This window comes from Taurulus bubalis (assembly GCF_910589615.1).
Source record: "Taurulus bubalis genome assembly, chromosome: 2".
Lineage (NCBI taxonomy): Eukaryota > Metazoa > Chordata > Actinopteri > Perciformes > Cottidae > Taurulus > Taurulus bubalis.
In genome coordinates, this window is record NC_136590.1 from 31,436,338 (window position 1) to 31,455,773 (window position 19,436).

The 19,436-nt window shown below is 39.3% G+C and overlaps 3 protein-coding genes across 3 annotated transcripts; 2 read left to right on the forward strand and 1 right to left on the reverse strand.

Annotated features, from left to right (window-relative positions):
• Nucleotides 1–4,729: 4,729 nt before the first annotated feature.
• LOC306753396 (SH3 domain-containing kinase-binding protein 1) lies at nucleotides 4,730–6,243 on the forward strand. The gene is made up of 4 exons (XM_079237265.1): nucleotides 4,730–4,812; nucleotides 4,925–5,124; nucleotides 5,224–5,287; nucleotides 5,468–6,243. Exons 1-4 carry the CDS (start codon nucleotides 4,807–4,809, stop codon nucleotides 5,504–5,506), a joined length of 309 nt encoding a protein of 102 aa, XP_079093391.1. The 5' UTR covers nucleotides 4,730–4,806; the 3' UTR covers nucleotides 5,507–6,243.
• lipia (lipase, member Ia) lies at nucleotides 6,244–12,762 on the reverse strand. Its single transcript, XM_079237259.1, has 12 exons — nucleotides 12,681–12,762; nucleotides 12,271–12,378; nucleotides 12,091–12,174; nucleotides 10,625–10,995; nucleotides 10,444–10,552; nucleotides 9,295–9,396; nucleotides 9,101–9,190; nucleotides 8,818–8,985; nucleotides 8,596–8,685; nucleotides 7,421–7,529; nucleotides 7,143–7,316; nucleotides 6,244–7,035 (listed from the first exon to the last, which is right to left on the reverse strand). Exons 3-12 carry the CDS (start codon nucleotides 12,146–12,148, stop codon nucleotides 6,951–6,953), a joined length of 1,356 nt encoding a protein of 451 aa, XP_079093385.1. The 5' UTR covers nucleotides 12,149–12,174; nucleotides 12,271–12,378; nucleotides 12,681–12,762; the 3' UTR covers nucleotides 6,244–6,950.
• A 1,560-nt stretch (nucleotides 12,763–14,322) lies between these two features.
• Nucleotides 14,323–18,149, forward strand: LOC306753910 (choline-phosphate cytidylyltransferase B-like; the record flags this gene model as incomplete). The annotated part of the gene is made up of 8 exons (XM_079237824.1): nucleotides 14,323–14,403; nucleotides 15,702–15,801; nucleotides 16,152–16,268; nucleotides 16,434–16,585; nucleotides 16,697–16,775; nucleotides 16,867–17,009; nucleotides 17,132–17,320; nucleotides 17,925–18,149. 8 exons carry the CDS (start codon nucleotides 14,323–14,325, stop codon nucleotides 18,147–18,149), a joined length of 1,086 nt encoding a protein of 361 aa, XP_079093950.1.
• Between the last annotated feature and the right edge of the window lie 1,287 nt (nucleotides 18,150–19,436).

A 19,436-nucleotide genomic window follows, 5' to 3' on the forward strand; every position in this document is an offset into this window, starting at 1 on the left:
AGATAAGGCTGAGCAAACTGGAGCAAAAAAATATATTTACATTTAGGAAGCTGGAATCAGAACATGTTTACTTATTTATATATATCAAAACAATACTCCCATCAGCCTTTTTTTACTGCTTTTTCAGAAATGAGAAAGTGAGTTTAAAAAAACCCTCAAACGCTTCTAGATCATCATCCAGAGGTCCGATCTAATATATTTAAACGGCTAAAGTACTGGAAACCCTTGTGAGAGGAGAAACGATGGACTACATAAAAAAAAAGATCGTTATATTTTTATAATTCCGTAAACTCCTCAACTCAGTGATTATAACGTTTCACTATTTAACTAATTTATTACCCCTAACAACGGCGGATTTCGCTCAAAGTACCACGGTTGTAACCGTAGAGACTGTACAAATCTTCTTTTTGATCAGTATTGACGAAACAGCAACGGGACTTTTTTTAATTTTTCCTTCCGTGTTTTTCTATTTCTGAACCAAAAAACATGATTTTTGGACTGGAAAGGCTTGAAAAAATGTCATTGCTTGTATTTATTGTGATTATTATTGCATATTTGGATAATTAGTCGTTCTAAAGAGGTGCAGTATTACTCTGTGGCATGATGGGAAGGCACTGAAAATACAATTATAAAAACCCGGGGAGCGATCGAGGAGTCATTTTTTGATCAGACTCTTGACTTTTGATCATATTAATGCAGAAAATAAATAATAAATATGATTTTTTTTTTTTTTAAAGGCAAGGAGTTGCAGATTCTTTAGAGATCAAGGACAATAGGGGCTGGTATTCATATCAAGGTCATATGAGCTGTAGAACACATCGGGGGCTGATGAGGAATCTGTCAAAATAGTTGGTGTTTAATAGTTGACTATTCCTGCTGCCATGGCCCTGCTGATGGAACCGGTCCTGCCAGCTGCCATGGCCCTGCTGATTATATATTTTTTTAATAATAGTTTTTTTTACGTTATTCATTCTGGCCACATGACATCTATTGCTTCTGTCCATCCGTGGTGAGGGATCCTCCTCTGTTGCTCTCCCTCAGGTTTCTTCCCCTTTTTTTTTTCCCTGTGAAAGGGTTTTTACAATCTTTATTGGGGGAGTTTTTCCTGATCCGATGTGAGGTCCCGGGACAGGGATGTTATGTGTACAGATTGTAAAGCCCTCCGAGACAAATTTGTATTTGTGACGTTACATAAAATAAACTGAATTGAATTGAATTGAACTATAAATTAAACTAATAAATTCAGTGGAGTGTTCCTCTTAAGAAGCCATTCAAAACACTTCTAGAGATTTCACGATAAATGCAAATCATCACCCTTTCTGCTTTTTTTAAAAAATGTATATATTTTTCTCTGTCACCCTTCTTGTACAACTGCTCTGGTGCTTGTCCCTTTAAACACGCCCTTCAGCCCGTGACACCCTTCGCTCTGCCCCAGTGATATTTGTTCACACAGCGGATCTAAACTTAGCCCTGACAGCAGGCTTCCACTCCTCATCACAACATACCCTGCAGAACACAGTGGGTTACAATGGACAGTGTCGCGTTACCACAGATGCTGCTGTATCTCACCGGTGTTGCCGGCCAAACAAGGTGAGTGTGTGCCCTAGATCCTTGAATGTAACTGACAATAATATGGTTATTTGTGAACTAAAGATTGAACAGTATGATCTGTGTCTGTGCTCCTGTCTTTGCATTGGTCCCAGCATGTGTCGCACATGTATTTCCTCTGCTGTGGCATGAGAGAAACAGCTGCCTCTAGAGTACCACCCACATGTGGTGAATCTCAGGTTAATGAACACATGTCATGTTTCTATTTACATTTTTTATTTTTATTAATTTAAACTTTTTAAAGGTGTGGTATGATGTGAGACTACGCATCTGTTGATTTCTGCTCCACTGACTTGCTCCAATTTTTTTCATTTTGTAGATGTAGACTTAAAGACTGCAAGTTTTTCTCTTTCACTCTCGACACTTGTATTCGCCTCTGTCACGATGGGCAGCTATAGCTCAGCCCTCATTCCTGGTAAGCCTCGCAACTATTATTGTTCCAACTATCTGTTGCAACATACTTTGAATGCTAATGTTAAAAAGGCCTCGGAATCACAAAGATGTAGGTTTACTGCTGTGAAAATGGCCGATATTCTCCACAGTGATTGAAATACATTCTGGCTTCTGCAAGTTGTGCTTTAATGTTCATTCTCTGTTTCTCTCAAAGACACTGAAGAGTTTAATTCAGTTGTATCGATCGCGGAGAAGCTAAATGAGCAGGTAGCTCATGCTGCAGACGAGAGGTTACAGTCAGAGCTTCAGACTCTGGGAAGTATACACTTTTAATAATAGATTTATATCCAGAAGAATACTACTATCACAACTTGGCTCACTGTATGGAAGTGTGTGGTCTGGTGTGTTTGTGTCCCATCTGTCCTTGGGATAAATTTAACTTTTATGAGCTGCCTCAGACACACAGCAGTGAAAGACATTGACTGTAACTCCTTACTCAAAACAGGGTTAAAAAGTACTGACCTCAGGGTTCTATACTTTCACCTCAGGGTTTCTGCTCTGACCTCAAGGTTATATGCTCTGACCTCAGGGTTCTATACTATAACATCAGGCTTCTCTGATCTCAGAGTGCTATGATCTGACCTCAGGGTTCTATACTATGACCTCAGGGTTATCTGAACTCAAGGTTCTATGCTGTGACCTTATGGTTCTATGCTCTGACCTCAAGGTTCTATGCTCTGACCCAGGGTTCTTTGATCCCAGGGTCCTTTTGCTCTGACATCAAGGTTCTATGCTCTGATCTCAGGGTTCTATGCTATGACTTTAAGGTTCTCTGATCTCAGGGTTTCATGCTCTAACCTCAGGGTTCTATGCTCTAACCTCAAGGTTCTATTCTCTGACCTCAGGGTTCTACGCTCTGACCCAGGATTCTATGCTCTAACCTCAGGGTTCTATGCTCTGACCTCAATGCTCTATGCTCTGATATAAGGGTTCTATGCTATGACCTCAGGGTTCTCTTATCCCAGGGTTCTATGCTCTGACCTCAGGCTTCTCTGATCCCAGGGTGCTATGCTCTGACCTCAAGGTTCAATGCTCTGACCTCAAGGTTATATGCTCTGACCTCAGGGTTCTATGCTATGACGTCAGGGTTCTCTGATCTCAGGGTTCTTTCCTCTAGCCTCAGGGTTCTATGCTTTGAACTCAAGGTTCTATGCTCTGACATCAAGGTTATATGCTCTGACCTCAAGGTTCAATGCTCAGACCTCAGGGTTCTATGCTCTAACCTCATGGTTCTATGCTCTGAACTCATGCTCTGATCTCAGGGTTCTATCCTATGACCTCATGGTTCTCTGACCTCAGGGTTATATTCTCTAACCTCAAGGTTATATGCTCTGACCTCAAGTTTCTATGCTCTGACCTCAGAGTGTTATGCTCTGATATCAGGGTTCTATGCTCTGACTTCAGGGATCTCTTATCCCAGGGTTCTAATGCTCTGATCTCAGGGTTCTATGCTCTGTCCTCAGGGTTCTATGCTCTGACCTCAGCTAGTTCCAAAATGAAGACAAGCCCCAGGTACAGCCCGTCTGTAGCCAGCAAGTTCAGAAATATGGATATAAAAAATGTGCAATTGGATGATCTTCTTGAATAAAGATCTGGGCTGCCTGTGATGCCACTTCCTCGTATGCTTGGAACTTACACGTCTACACAGGGAAGTCTGATGGAGGAGCCACTCACAAAAATCAAGGAATGGAAGTTGTTCTAGATAGGACTCAGGGACAGTGAACACAACATCCATCCATCCATTTTCATCCGCTTATCCGGGGTCGGGTCACGGTGGCAGCAGGCCGACCCAGGCTTCTCTCTCACCCGTTACATTTCCCAGCTCATTCTGGGGGATCCTGAGGCGTTCCCCGGCCAGCTAGGAGATCTAATCCTCGGGGCCTCCTACCAGTTGGACGTGCCTGGAAAATCTTTAATGGGAGGCGTCCAGGAGGCATCCGAATAAGATGCCCAAACCACCTCAGCTGACTCCTTTCGACACGAAGGAGTACCGGCTCAACTCCAAGCTTCCTCCTGATGTCCGAGCTCCTTACCCTATCTCTAAGGCTGAGCCCGGCCACCCTATGGAGGAAACTCATTTCAGCTGCTTGTATCCGAGACATTGCATGACCATTTGTTTCCCTCACAAAAGCTGGGACAGAAGCTCCTAAAGAGGAAGCTGACGGTGGTGGGAACGTTACGGAAAAACATGTTTGAGCACCCCAACTGCTGACTACACAGAACAGGCCGGTCAACTCTTCCAAGTTTGTGTATCATATGTGCCAAAGAAAGGCCAGAATGTGGTACTCATGAATATACCACAGGGATGGGAGAATCTGCGGCCAGAGCATCACTCATATCTTGATTACATTTTATTACATTTTATAAATAAAATTAAAAAAAGCGAGTAGCATATTAATTCATAGATGTGATCAAAGAAAGGTAAAGGACACATATTAACCATATATGCTGTTTATATTGCTTGCAATTGGGCTGAATCTGTTCAGTATTTTAACATAAAATTGTGTGATTGTGTTGAATTAAAACCCCCAAAATGCAGCGGGTCCACCATCAATTGGATTGAAACTAAAAAAATGTTTTAACACATTGGGTGAAGTACCCATTAAATGTCTTTTACTTATCAGGTTACTTCACTTACAGGTGACACTTATGATGGAGGAGGAGAGAAAAGAAAACCGGAGTGAAGAGCCAGATTCTGTAACACCTCAAGAAAACGCTCAGGAAACACGACAACATGGGTCTGCCATGCCTGTTAGTGTAAAAGAAAATGTTCAGTCTTTACGCACTTTAAAATACAACTTAATATTTCGGCCTTTTGTTATGTAGCAGTAATGCATCAGTAATGTTGGGTTATTCTCCACAGGCAGCAGCACCCAAAGGTGTGGCCATGCAGTCCTTCAGCTCCCTGCTGCCAAAGGCTCTCTCTGCTGTGCTACATCTGGCGGCTCCTCCAGGCCTCACATCCGACCCCCAGCCAAGCAGAAATACACCGAACCTGCAACAACTGCAGACGGAGCTGAGGGACCTGAGGGACCAGTTTGAGCTGATGAAGAGTCAGCACAAGTATGTTTATAAAAAAAATGTAATCTCTGTTTTATTACCTGCCCAGCCTTCAATGCATCGCTGCCTTCTGCACTAATCTGACTAAATCTTGTGCTCCAGTAAAGAAATCCATCTGCTGATGAATGAGCTCGATGAGGAGAAACGGATTCGCTTGACTCTGCAGGTACTGCGAGAAGAAACTAAGGAATTCAAGAGAATGTTATTTTGTTCTTCAATGCTCCCTTTGTTATTTTACATCATATATTTAAAACAGTGTAGCTGTTGGCACCTTTAAAGGTGACAGTATTAGACTTGTTTTTGTTGCCATTGTACTCATTGTTTGGTATTTGTTGTTTTGTTTTAGATGGAGATTCAACGTATGAAGAAGCATATGTCTAAATGAGTGGAGTGGAGAACTTCCCCGTTATCAAATACACGTTTAAAGGTCCTGTTGTAAACTTATCTGAACAATTATATTTTTCTAAGTTTTAGAAAAATCATCCGTGCTCCTTTTTGATTGTATTTTTTTAGACATTTTTGCCTGGGTGGTAATTTTCTGGAGTGGTGAATGGGTCGGCCAACAGGGCTGAATGTTTTAATGACAGTGGGAGCAGACGAGAGTATCTGTTGGCTGCTATCTCTGGAAATGAGCCATAGATTGTCCTGTTTTCTCTGATATCTCTGAAGATGGACTCTTAATAACTAGCATCTGAAGAATCCTGGAGTGGGGGAAATATTGTCTAAATTGTCTTGATGTTTAATGAAGAGAAAAATGTGATGTTTTTTTTGTCTCCTGTGACTGTTGGAATTAATATATATCATACATTATCACGGTTTAATTGGTTTTCAATCGTTTGTCCGTTATCCAACTGTGTGGAAACCATTTGACAGTGAAACGGAGAGGAGGATATAACATCGAGAGTCAGCAGTTGATCAGCTGTCATTAGTATATAATAATGTGATGTGGAAGCACAAGCATTAAGCTTCTTTCGTGTTTCAGGTGCATTTCATTTCCAAAAATGTAAATTTTTAGAATTTGTAGAAAAAATATGTATTGACCAAGCTGTCAGTGAATTCATCAGTTGTCACTCTGTAGGAGGACGGTGAATCCATTAAACATGTCCCGCTATCGACTTGAGATTTTATTAATGATCAAGAATGCTCCATTTACACAAATACATATTAGTAATGATGTTATATGGGATTGAGGAAACGTCCTCGAGAAGTGAAGTACAGTTTATGGAAAGAAAGTCAGGGATCAACTGTTTGATGGCAATAATTGTTCATACTTGTAATGTTTTCACTCTTAATGAGAAATGTGTGATTCTACAAAATAATCTGCAATTTGTTTGTTTCTCTCAGTCTTACTAAATTACACCCTGATCATAAATTACATTGCTGGTGTGATTTCCAGAATCAAACTGGAGACTCAGTATAACTTAAAAATAACTTCATTAATCAGTATTAGTTAAGTAATGTATTTTAAAACCAGGGTCGCTTTAGTTATTGCAGTCACAAGGTCCATTACTGAGATAACGTGTCATCATAAATCACAAGTCAAAAGTCCAATTCGCCCTACAGATGAAATGCAAATAAATAACCTTCTTTGGGCAAAATGTTTCTTAAAAATAAACATATATTTTCTCTTAAAAACAAATGTACATAATATAGTAAATCACATTTAATTCATAGATCCAAAAAGAGTGCAGCTAGGTTAGTTTCTTGGATACGCTGTCGTTGCAGTCCTTATGGTTTTCCTCTACAGTCCTGGAGGGACTGAACAGTCAGCTGAATCTCCACCAGTACGAGCAAAGTTTGACATGTTTGACGTAGTGTTGAATTTTGTCTCAGAAGTTGGACTCTTCACAGTGAATTGGCTTAACGGTGACCTCTTTGCCCTGCTGCAGGAGGATGTCATATCGACAGAGAGGCCTATGAAGGACAGAGTCAACATTAGTGAAAACACTTAAAATTCACTTTCCAATGGATAATATTTCTGAAAAATATTACACATTTTTAATAAGCCTTGTGTTGCATACCTCTCCTCGCGTTCCAGATGTCTGAGACGGATCCGGAGAACACGGAGCTTATATTTGGCCTTCAATACATTCCCAGTGGAGAATTTGAGAGACACTTTTTTCACTGACTGAATGTCTTTGTCAAACTGGGCCAACAACTTGGTCTCTGTGTACTTCTTGAACTCTGATGCTTTACTGAAGGAAAGAAAAGAAAGAGATATTACTAAGAGAAAGCAGTAACAGGAAGTCATGCCGGATTATTTTCTACAGAATTAATGATAAATAAAGTGAAGACTTACTGGTCAATGGTCGCCTCTGCTTCTTTATCGTTACCGTGAAGTTTAACTGTGATGTATCCGAAACGTACATCCTCGTTCCAAATCATCACCTCCATCCTGTAGTTTGTCCCTGAGAGATTCACAAATTAAAAAATAAGATATCCACCATTTTAAAACATTTTGTATACATTAAAAAATATCTTTAAAAAGCATAATGTACTACTGTAGTGTATATATATATATACACATATATATATATATATATATATATATATATATATATATATATATATACACATATATATATATATATATATATATATATATATATATATATATATATGTATATACACACACACACATATATACACATACATACACTTCGCAGATCGCAGAACATTTATGACCTTTTTGGCTCAAATCACGCATGAATTAAATATATTGTCAGATGAAATTGTAATAATAATAATTGTAATATAATTGTAATGTAATAATTTATTTTATACTCATTAACATGTAGCCACGAGTGGTTGCAGGCGCAGCTGTTCAAATAGAGTTGAATGCCATTAACGTGGGACATATTTGCTTTCATTTAAGGAAAAGAAGTTTTTTGATTATGTCTGAACTGAACTGATGCTGCATTTCCAATGTGAAGAGACGATGAAGTACATACAAGTGTGTGTGTGCGTGTGTGTGTGTGTGTGTGTGTGTGTGTGTGTGTGTGTGTGTGTGTGTGTGTGTGTGTGCATGTGCGTGTGTTAAAGCAATAGTCAGGGGCCCACGTGAACATTTGAAACATCATTCATTCTCTAAGGCCACGAATAGATCCCTTTCTAATGAAATTATCTGAAGTTAATTTGAGGCATTTGCAGTGTGAGCTTCCAAAACTACCTCACTTCCCAGAGATGCTTTTATTTTAGACTTGAACTTTTCAAAATACCGGCTAGATTTGATGAACTCTTTTTAGTGACGAAGGGATCTCAGACAGAACAGATGTATGTTAGCTTGCCTTTTATTGCATTTTATTTACTTTTTTCTTTAAATCCCTGACCAGGTTCTGCTTTTAGAGAAGTCTTCAACATTTCCAACTTTAACCATTTGAATCACCTAAACATTAATACTATATATGGATATACTGAAGTGAATTTTTGAAGTTGCAGCATTATGATTATGATTATTTGTGTTCTGTTACTTACTGCAGAACGGAGACTCTGTATTTGTGGTGAAGAAGGTTTTGGTTTGGCCCAGCCTCACCAAGACATCTCTCCACTCTGTCACATCGTAACCTGGATGTGAGTGAAACAGCTGCATCAGGTCACATCCATTTAGAAAGACCATCACATTCATTTGTTTTTATGTCTCATTGAATTATTCAACTAACAGTGTTGTTCATGTGTAGAGACAATTAAAGCACCAACCAAAGACAGGACATCCAGCAGCACCAAAGCGGTCACAGCTCAAGCAGTCACCATCCAGAAAGGCCTTGTAGGAGGCGCAGGGGTAGGCTGTGCTGACACACGTCTCGTTCAGAGAGTCGAGGAAGAGCAACACTGATCTCTGGTGGTCACATTTAAAATAGGATCCTCCTGCATAAGGGTAAGTCAGAGTTGTTACCGTACAGCATTGTTCAATTTAATATGCTACACATCCTTGTGTGTCTGATTATAAATCCAACTTTAACCATTATTTCACAGACCTTACCAGAAAAGATGGTCTTCGGGCAGCCGGGTTGGTCCGCTCCGCCATTAGCATAGAAATCAATGTGACCCAGAGGTTCTCTGAAGCCCAGGGCTGTGTAAGTCATGACAATATTAATAGTATTGATTATATTACAAATTCAAAACGATTGCAAAGAACTGAGTGAACATATGATACAGTATTTCAGTTTAATTGACCATCCATATCTGTGTGCAGGACATCTACAAACTGGGCGTCTGTGGGGTCCAGGCGGTCCTCTGGAGGAGTGCCAGTGAACTGAGGCCCAGCTGGATCCAGAGCTGCAAACATCACAACAGCAGATCTCAGCATTCACGTTTATTCTCAATCCCAGCATTCCCATCCCAGTTGATGGGATCTAGAAAAAGCATGCGTGGGCCTTAATGTACTAATTTAAGCAACACTTAGATTAAGGCCCTTTACTTCTGACAAATGAGTATTGCTCTTTTACAAACACCTTTTATTACTTTTCCCACACAGAAGTAATTTTATACCATCATATCTGATTTATGGCTATATGACTGAACTCCAGACGTGGTGACGTGGATATCTGTGGTCACTGACACTGTAGAGAGGATAATCTCCCCACAGGGATTTCTGTTGGATTCATCAAAACTGTGGAGAGTTTTTCACGGTGACCCCTGCCCAGATGGACAGAATCTGATCGATGATATATAGATGGAACTCAACATCTCAAACTTCATATACTCCCCAACATCTGGCAAACTCTTTGTCAGCAAGGACTTTGCCACTCTGTGTTCCTAGTTGTTATGTTAGCAATTTAAGAATTAAAGTTCATTTGAGTGTCACAATTATAAGGAAATACCCTTGATAAGCGCCTCAGCCAAGTCCCCACAATTATAATGTTTATTACCTGATGCAGAAGATAACTTAAGTTTTGTGGTGGCAATATGTGCAGTAATTATTCTAGTGATGTAGATGTCAACTATGATAAATGCAAAATCTTACCAAGTATATTTGTCCAATTACTATTTGTCTAAATATTATTGTAAGACACAATCACCGCAAGTATTTCCAGTGAGATATAGAGACATGTCTTTAGACAATACATCTGAATATCTTGTTAAGTTAAACCTTTAAGCACTACAGGCTGATTATGACACAAATCACTTCCTAATAGTGACATATAGCTCAGAATGAGTTTTCACAGTTAATTTCAAGATCTCTTGAAATTTGAATTATTATCACTATCATTATTGTGCTGTTTGACAATGAACTATGGCACATTTTCCCTTTCCTATATCGGAGGGGTTGGTTTGAGGATTGTCGTGAGAGAGAAATCTCAGTTTGAAAGGGCAAAGTCTGACCTGTAATTCTTCCAATTGACCCATTCAGGTTGGCGCCTACGAAGCCAGATATATGAGCCCCGAGGCTGACTCCGATCATGTGGATGGAGCTCAGAGAGGCGCCGTGCTCCTAAAAAGATTGGCCATTAGTCTTGTGACACACAGCACATCAGATGGTCGCAGAGGATGTCAAATCAAATACCTGCATCATTTTAATGAACGCGGTGAGATTGTCGGCTGCCTTGTGCGTGTTCTCCACTGTCTTGAAATAATTGACATTAGCAGCTCCGCGGTTCCAGTCCACCACTATGACGTTGATGTCTGTCCTGGCCAGCAGCAGCTTTGTGATCTTCACCAGCCATATTGGTGGAGATCCAGTAGGCCGATACCCATGAATGACGAAGGTGGTCGGTCTGGACCAGTTAAGGTGGGGATTTGCGGACAGGTTGGTGTGGGACACCAGTGTGCCACAGGTGTCATTATCCCTCGTGTATGCCAACAACCTGATCTTGAGGCTGGTTCCAATGATCGCATGACTGAGATCTAGATCTGTATATTCTTCACATATTTGAGCTAGAAGTGATGGTGAGAAAAACAGAAGGGGCAGAGAAAGGTGTAGTTGGTTAGGGGAGGATGACAACAAAAAAGAATACATGAGAAATGATCATTTTGACCTTTACCCGAAACCTTTTACATTTTTAGGGACTTATCATCCAAAGTTCCTGGCATTATCACTGACATAGTCCCATATATGACTCAGGGCGTGAGTGTTAAATGTGGCACACGGTTGCAACTGAAGGCAGCTTCGCCCACCAGACAGACACGTCAGGAACAAGTTCAACTGGGAAGCAACACTGAGATGTATGTGTGGAACTGACACACTTGTAAAACATCTTGTTAGGTTTTTGGGACCCATACGCAAAATGCAGACAATTGAAATCAAGGAGATCACTGACACATCTCGTCATAGAGCCTTGGAATAGCACAAGATGTGGTTATGACAAACCGTATGATTAACCTCATTCAATCACATGGCGTAGTGGTTTGTAGTTAGCACTAGACTGTGCTCAAATTCTCACAATTAAGTATAACAAACCAACTAAAATATAGTGAAAAGCAGTGGCTTCGTTCAGTGGCGTTACACAATCTGATAACAATTATCAAACTGATAACTGAACAAAACAACCAATGTTAAAAAAAAGCAATCTAAGTAGATGAAATAATGAAGTGTGTTTAAACAGGATGTGTTTTTGGTTTACAGTATGTATGTATATATTGTTTCTTTTCTTGCTTAAACATTTGAATATTTAATCAAAAACAGCACTCAAATGTATTTTCTACTGAGATGGAAGAAGCTTCACCTTTAAGAAAAGCCATCAGCTGTTCTCAGCAACTGTTACAAAATAGATGTGGCTTTCCATGTGCACTTAAATCGTCATGGCATGGCTGCACGTGGATCAGCTGAGAGACATGTTTATGTTTGTACAGTGCCATTGGCCTCGGCAAACCACAGTAGCGGCCATTTGCTCAAATGTGTTGTTTTTTCTAAGCAATTTTCGTTCCTCAAGTGTTACTTATGGAGTACAGTTTCTTTACAATTATTGACAGAAGCAGCTGTGTGTTTGTGCACATACATTTACATTTCAAAGTGTTAGCTTTGGGCTTTACCTTTGCATATTTGAACAGTTATCGGCAGGAGCAGGGTCAGATATTGCCACAGGAACATGCTTTAGACCAACACATGTAAATGATCTGTAGACAGAGTTCTCAGTCAGACCATAAAAATACATAACAATCCACCGGTCAGACATTATTTGGCCCATAGTATAAGCAACAGAAAATACATACCAGGCACCAGCACAGGGAGAACACTGTCCAACCCCTTCAGGTGGCTCTCTGTATTTTTCACCACAGAAAGTAGTTTTATTTTTTTTTTCTCTGAATGCCAATCTTACTCTAGGAAAGAGGTTAGATGTGGTTAGTTGATCATCTACTTACCGCCCAATGGTATGATTGAGTGAAAAAAATATATATATATTGTTAGTGCCATAAAATAAAAAATAAAAATCAGATGTTCTAGTCCCACCTACAGTGATTAATCTCAACCAATGATATTGTGAGCGGAACTGAAATCAGGTCTTTCTTCTGCCACAGTAAAGCCTCATGTTTACTGAGTATTCAGTGCCAGCCTTAGATTCAACTCAACAAATTTGACAACAACCTTAAAGCATAACATGTCATTCTTATCAGCGTCTTACCTTTGCCGTAGGATAATATTTCCTGTTCTGGTTAAAGGTTCAGGACATTACAGGTCCTCCTCTGTTTGTACCTCCACATATTTGGGCAGTGTTCACTTCAGGAAGTGAGAGGAGGTATAGCAGAGCAATACTCCCGCCCTGCATGCTCTCACGAGTATAACCACACCCCTTGCCCTAGGTCATTGTGTTCACAGGTGAAAGATTCCTGTGAAGTCACTCCTGGTCCTGTGTACTCAAACCGGTTATGAGACGGTTTCATGTGTCTCTGTTGATCATTTGAATCTGTAAAAACAACTTAATCTCAGTTTATTGTGTCCATCCTTGTCCATGAGCAAGGAATTAGATGGCAAGTGAAACATATTGTGGGCATTTTCTTCAGAAACTCCAGAATTACCAGTCAGGCTTTCTCTGGAGACAGGAGAAACTCCACTGACAGACAACAAATCCTACTCTGTAATTTGATCTCAAAATGTTACCACATTCCACTGCAAAGAAATTCTTACACAATTTATTGTCCCGGTCATGAACATTTTAGAGGTTTGGATTTTGGAATAGCATTTCTATCCGTCATTATTCAATGTGTATCTTGCCGTGACTTTTTAGAAGTCATATAAGCTATATTTAAGCTTCCCACCTCTGCTGCTCAATCTTTTCTTTTCTTTACTTGAAATGAATGCATGTCTATTTATATGTCTTATGTGTGTATGTGTGTATGTCATATGTTTTTTAATATTCTTTTAACTTTACAAACAAATTGGTAGAAACAAAAGTGAGGATTTATGGTATCTCTTGTTCCTTGGGTCTTTGATGTTGACTAAATCTTTATTTTCTCTCTGGAACTACCAACTTTCTCCAACGTAAAAGGGACTTGAAAAAAGTGAAGGCTATGTACTTTTTTCTTGCTGAAGAAAACTTCTACTACTTCTAGAGGACAGGTCCTAATCCCCCAAAATGTTTTTGTCAAATTTATAATAGTTTATCTTGAGAGGGAGATGAAGCCACAAATGTCAGAAGGTGCCAGCGGAAAACAGAATCTCAACTAAAGAAGTGAACTAACTGACTAAAGTGTTTTTATTCATATCTAGTGTTTTTATATCATAATGTACAGGGCAGCATGTCATGGATTTCAAGATGTAGCTAAACTGTATTTGTCCTTCTGTGTTTGGTCCCAAAGGCTGCCAACGTTAAAGCTCTGGGCTCATACCCACAGTTATAGTTAACTTGCATTCCTCTGCACGAAACGTTACATTTTTAGCAGCCTCTATTCTCTAAACGTGTCACAACCTGGAAGAAAATTTGAGAAATATTCCACAACACGAGCATTCGTCACATCCACCTCCAGCTGAACAGTTTATATATTTTACTAATAGTGTCACATTGCGTACACTATCCTGTTGCTACAAACCTCCGTTATAGTGCCATCAAGAAAGAGAAGTGCAATCTGCCTTTCTGAATACGTTTACCAGAGTGGCTTGAACTTTGCTCTCCACATTCTCCCGTCATTAGGGAGGCCGATGGGAAGTATACATGAAACCACACACATGCTTAGACATCCCGTGTGCACTAGTCAGGCCAGCAGAGAGGAGCGGCAGGTGGGTGCATTGGTGGCGTGGTTAGAAGTCAAGGAAGCAGAACATCCGGGATGGCTGGAAGGAGACGAGGCCGAGGCAGCAACGTGCAGCAGCAACAAGCCCCACAGAGGCAGAGAGGAGGCCCTCACAAGGTAAATCCTGTCCTGTCAATATGACATGTTTATTCATACACTTCAAATAATAATCAAATGAGAACTTTAAGTCCTGGAAAGGAGATTCTGTTTGTGTTAAATGTTTGGACGTTACTTGGCGAAGACACAATTAGAACATAGGTTTAAGTGCATGTATCAGTCAGGTTTGTATCGTTCATGTGAGAGTCTTTAAATATTACACTAGCAAACTTTTCCTCTGTGCTTATTTCACTTGTGCCTGTGAGTGGAGAGTTAACTGATTAGCTGGGTGGGACAATGTCGCCATGACTCATGTTTATGTCGTTAATATAGTGCAGCAATACATGATTATTCTCAAATTATATTAAGTAAGCACTTGTTTGGTAAGATTAAAATAAAATAAAAAAATCGTAAAATCATATATTATGATTCATATAATCAGTTTTCATTGCTGTAAGTATATCACAAATTGGGACTCATAGAATATAAGTACATACGGTGCACATTAATATCTAATTTTTGTGGAAACCTGCATGTATGTTTATGTCTTACTTGAGGGAGTAAAATGGGAAATGAGGGCTAAATATAGGGACTAAGGGACAAATATACACAAAGAATGGAGGGCTAAAATTATTAAGTTTAATAAGATGATAATTTCAAAGGTTTTAAGCAGGTAAAATAAACAATTGTATAGGTAAACACAGGAAGGAGTAGCATTTGAGCAGAATCAGAGTTCAAAGTACCTAACACGGCAGATAAAGAAAGCTGAGTATATTGAATGTATCTACGCACAACACAAAGTCCATGCCATATGGAGACACTTAAGAGTTACTTAAGAGTGATTATTCACATCTTTCTGGAAGCTATCATCAAAGCTTATCTGGCATTGATGATATATTTTTAAAACAGATCTATGGTGGAAAACCTGCAAAGTTATAGTACTTAGTTTTATTGAAATAAACCAAAACAGCACTGTTAATATTGAAGTGCTTGGATTCTAAATTCAGCAGTAACACTGTTGCTGGACACTGTTTACCTGCACTGTTTTGTTTTTGAATGGTAGACTCCCAGTTACACCTGTTTCCTCTCACTCTCTAAATACATGACAAACTGGAAACTTTCCGAACACTCTGAGAAGTGAATACAAATATGAATATGCATATGTGTATATAATGGCAGCTTGTTTAGACTGTACTTTTTCTGTCAGTTAATTCACGATGAGATCAGTAGAACAGGATAAGTGGCGTAGAAGAGGGATGAATTGGAAAAATATAGCATTAAATCTAATTTCCCGTATTTTGTTCCCCCTCTGTATTCAGGCTCTGCGGGAGCCAGCTGCTTTTGCAAAGGCTACAGGTTGTGAATCAGAGATCCCCCATGAAAAGTTAAGCATTGCCCAAGCGCGAAGAGGCACACCAGGTAACATTTCTCAATAGTTTTTGCTTCCTTTGCTAATTAATGCCATGAAACTGCCAGTCAGTCCCACACATTAATACGAGAAGACTAGTTGGAAAATGACTCACTGCAGATGTTTCAACATGTTGGTATCAGCTGATATCAGCTGTAAAAAGTGATTTAAGCCTCAGTATAATATTGTTTTGCTGCCAATTATTTGGCTGATTAGAGTTGGTTTCATTACGCTATTCGACTAAACAGATTAAAAGTGTTTAGGTATTTTATGGCTGATCCCTTTCTGGCATCAGCTTTAAAATGCCACATCAGTAAATCTCTAAGTATTACATTATGTTTTCATATTTCTTATCTTGTAGCTCATCGTCCGGTGAGAGTCTATGCTGATGGTATCTTTGATCTTTTTCATTCTGGGCATGCTCGAGCCTTGATGCAGGCCAAAAATGTGTTCCCAAACACGTACCTGATAGTAGGAGGTAAAGTATGGATCTCACACCCTCTGATGCAGGGGAAAGTTAGACTTGAATATGAATCGTACTACAAGATGCCCTGTAAAGTGTCTAAATCTCCCAGTTGAGGGATTCAAGATTAGTCCTCACTTCCGACTTATACTTAGTCTCAGACTCTGTCTGTGTCTCTAGTCTGCAGTGACGAACTCACCCACAAGTTCAAGGGCTACACGGTGATGACCGAGGATGAACGCTACGATGCCCTGAGGCACTGTCGTTACGTAGACGAGGTGGTGCGCAACGCTCCCTGGTCCCTTTCCACAGAGTTCCTCAAGAAGCATAAGGTCAAAGGTCACGCAGTCACAGGCAACTCAGCCTCTCACAGTGTCACACAGTGACAACAAACACAACAGTATCTGGAGTTCAATCAATCTGAACACATGTTACACTCACAGATTGACTTTGTGGCCCATGATGACATCCCTTATACCTCTGCTGGATCAGAGGATGTTTATAAACACATCAAGGAAGCAGGTAAAGACATGCACATTTATGTAATGGTTTTTAGTCCTGTTATTCCTCTTATCAAATGAATTAATGACAATCATTTATGTTTTAATGTAAGGGATGTTTGTGGCCACTGAGAGGACAGAAGGCATCTCCACATCTGATCTGATCACTCGTATTGTCCGAGACTATGACATCTATGTTCGACGCAACCTGCAAAGAGGCTACACAGCACGAGAACTGAATGTTGGATACATAAATGTCAGTGAAATTCTATTTACCGTAATTGAATAAAAAGCTGAATATGGATATTTTTTTAACAAACAATACAGAACAAACTTACAAATGTACTGTTGGTCACTTGCGTTGTCTTTCACTGACAGGAGAAGAAATACCTGCTCCAGGAACAGGTGGACAAGATGAAAGAGACGGTCCGTACGGTGGAGGAAAAGTCCAAACACTTTGTCTACAGAGTGGAAGAGAAGAGCCAAGACCTCATCCACAAGTGGGAAGAGAAGTCGCGAGAATTCATCGGCAACTTCTTGGAGCTTTTTGGACCAGATGGGGCCTGGGCACGTTCACTTTTACATGAATCCACATTAACATTAAATTAAGTTTGTTTTTTAGGGGGACATTTATTGTGTTTTGATAGATAATTATATAAAAGTGATATAATTTTCTTAAATCTTGTCATCACCTTGTTGTTGGCAGGAGAGAGAAAAAAGTTCTGCACGTAACCATGAAACCACAAATTGTCCTTTAATATGGGCAACAAAGGTGATATTTCTGATGGTGTCTCCATCTCCATTGCAAATCCATAAATTCACTTAAAAATCCTAGAAAAAAAAGGATACTTTCCAATTTGGCTTATAATCATCATGGACAGATGTTTTCTTCAATATCAAAAATCTGATATTGTCCATTCAACCATTGTTTCAGTGCAATCAGAAACTGTTCATAGAAGGATAATCTGCAGAGGACACCAACACAGGCAGAAAATAAGAATGCAAATTAGCCTTGTTCATGACAAAACTTAACATGTTGGGCTTTCTGTTGGCAGTGATAAAAGGCACTCTGGGTAATGTGGGGAATAACTGAAGTTTAATTAAAAGTGAGTACAAAAACAACAAATCACAATACTACAACACTTTGAAACTTTCTTCTGTCCTTGTTTAGCATGCCATTCAGGAGCGCAGTGGCCGTATGATCCAGGCCCTGTCCCCTTACTCGTCGCCCCGAGGCTCCCCCAGCAGCAGTCCCACCAGAAGACGCTCAGTTTCTCCCGGCTCCTCACCTGCCTCTGCATCCCCCTCCTCTCTCTCCCCTCCCTCCTCCCCCTCCTCAACGAAAAAGGCCACACGATCCTCTATCAAAGCGACCTCAACGTACAATGGGAAATGAGCTCGTCATGATTTGTTCATCTTTGTTGGTCTTCAAACAGGCTATTGGTCTGGTGGATATTGTGTCTAAGAAGGCTGCTAATTGAAACAAACAAATAAAAAGGAAATACTATACACTTTTATTGTACAATATATTATAATTAAAATCTAGCATTCAAATGTTGCTTGCTTCATCTTCTGTAATTTGTTAATATTTGATATGTCTAGTAGCTTAATAGATAACACATACTATGTATGACATAGGAGTCTGTAATTGAGCAATAATAATAATAATAATAATAATAATAATAATAATAATAATAATAATCATGATGTGATAATCATTCCAAATGTCCCTGTCATTTAATGTCTTACATGGTTACACGCTTATAAACATATATTAGGGATGTTTCGGGTTTCTCTGAAATTATATGATAAAACTTGTATAAACGTGTACATTTTATGATCATAGATCTGAACACAAATGGATCCTTTATTTAATTATAATTTAAGGGAAAAATGTTGTTAAATCAATAATAAAATCACAACATTCTCACACAATTTAAATCTGTTAAATACATTTAAAATACTTTGTTAACATATTTTGACTAACACTATTTTTTATCAAACATTTTACGTTTAATGGCAACATTCACAAATATGTTGATTTATTGAACAAACAATTATGTTGACATTGTATTACGACATTTAATTACACATGTATTGTGTTGTTCTAGAAAAGACAATAACATAAAGATCTAGAAATGTTCATCTGAGACGGTCTTGTGTTGTATTCACAGCATAATAAATTAATCTTGCAACGGAATGGAAATTGTCATAATTTAGTGCCCTTTTATAACCAGTTTACTAAAATGATTTTGTAACGCGAGATAACAGCCCTGTTGTGTCCGCATATATCAGACCCAATACTGTCTCTAATATAATATGTATAGCATTTCATTTAAAAAATATAAATTAAAGTATATGCATATGCATGCAGCACGTAAAACTACACACTTCCCCTGCACAGTCTCTGTCTCCATCTAGTGCCAAACTAGAGTACTTCAGGAGGCAAGAGCCACAGGTTTGTAAAGTAGTGGTTGCAATCCCTGTCTTGGTCCCGCACCTTTTTCTTTTACAGCCAGTAACAGCTCAGTAACAAAAAAAAGGAATTGGAAAGTTGCCAGATTTAGAGACAAAGTTGCCAAGTTGGCAACACTGTGTGTAAAATAGGCTATTTTTAGTTTACTGACTAACAGTTTATTGACACAGCCAAACAAAAATAGTTAAACACAAGAGGTCTGACTGT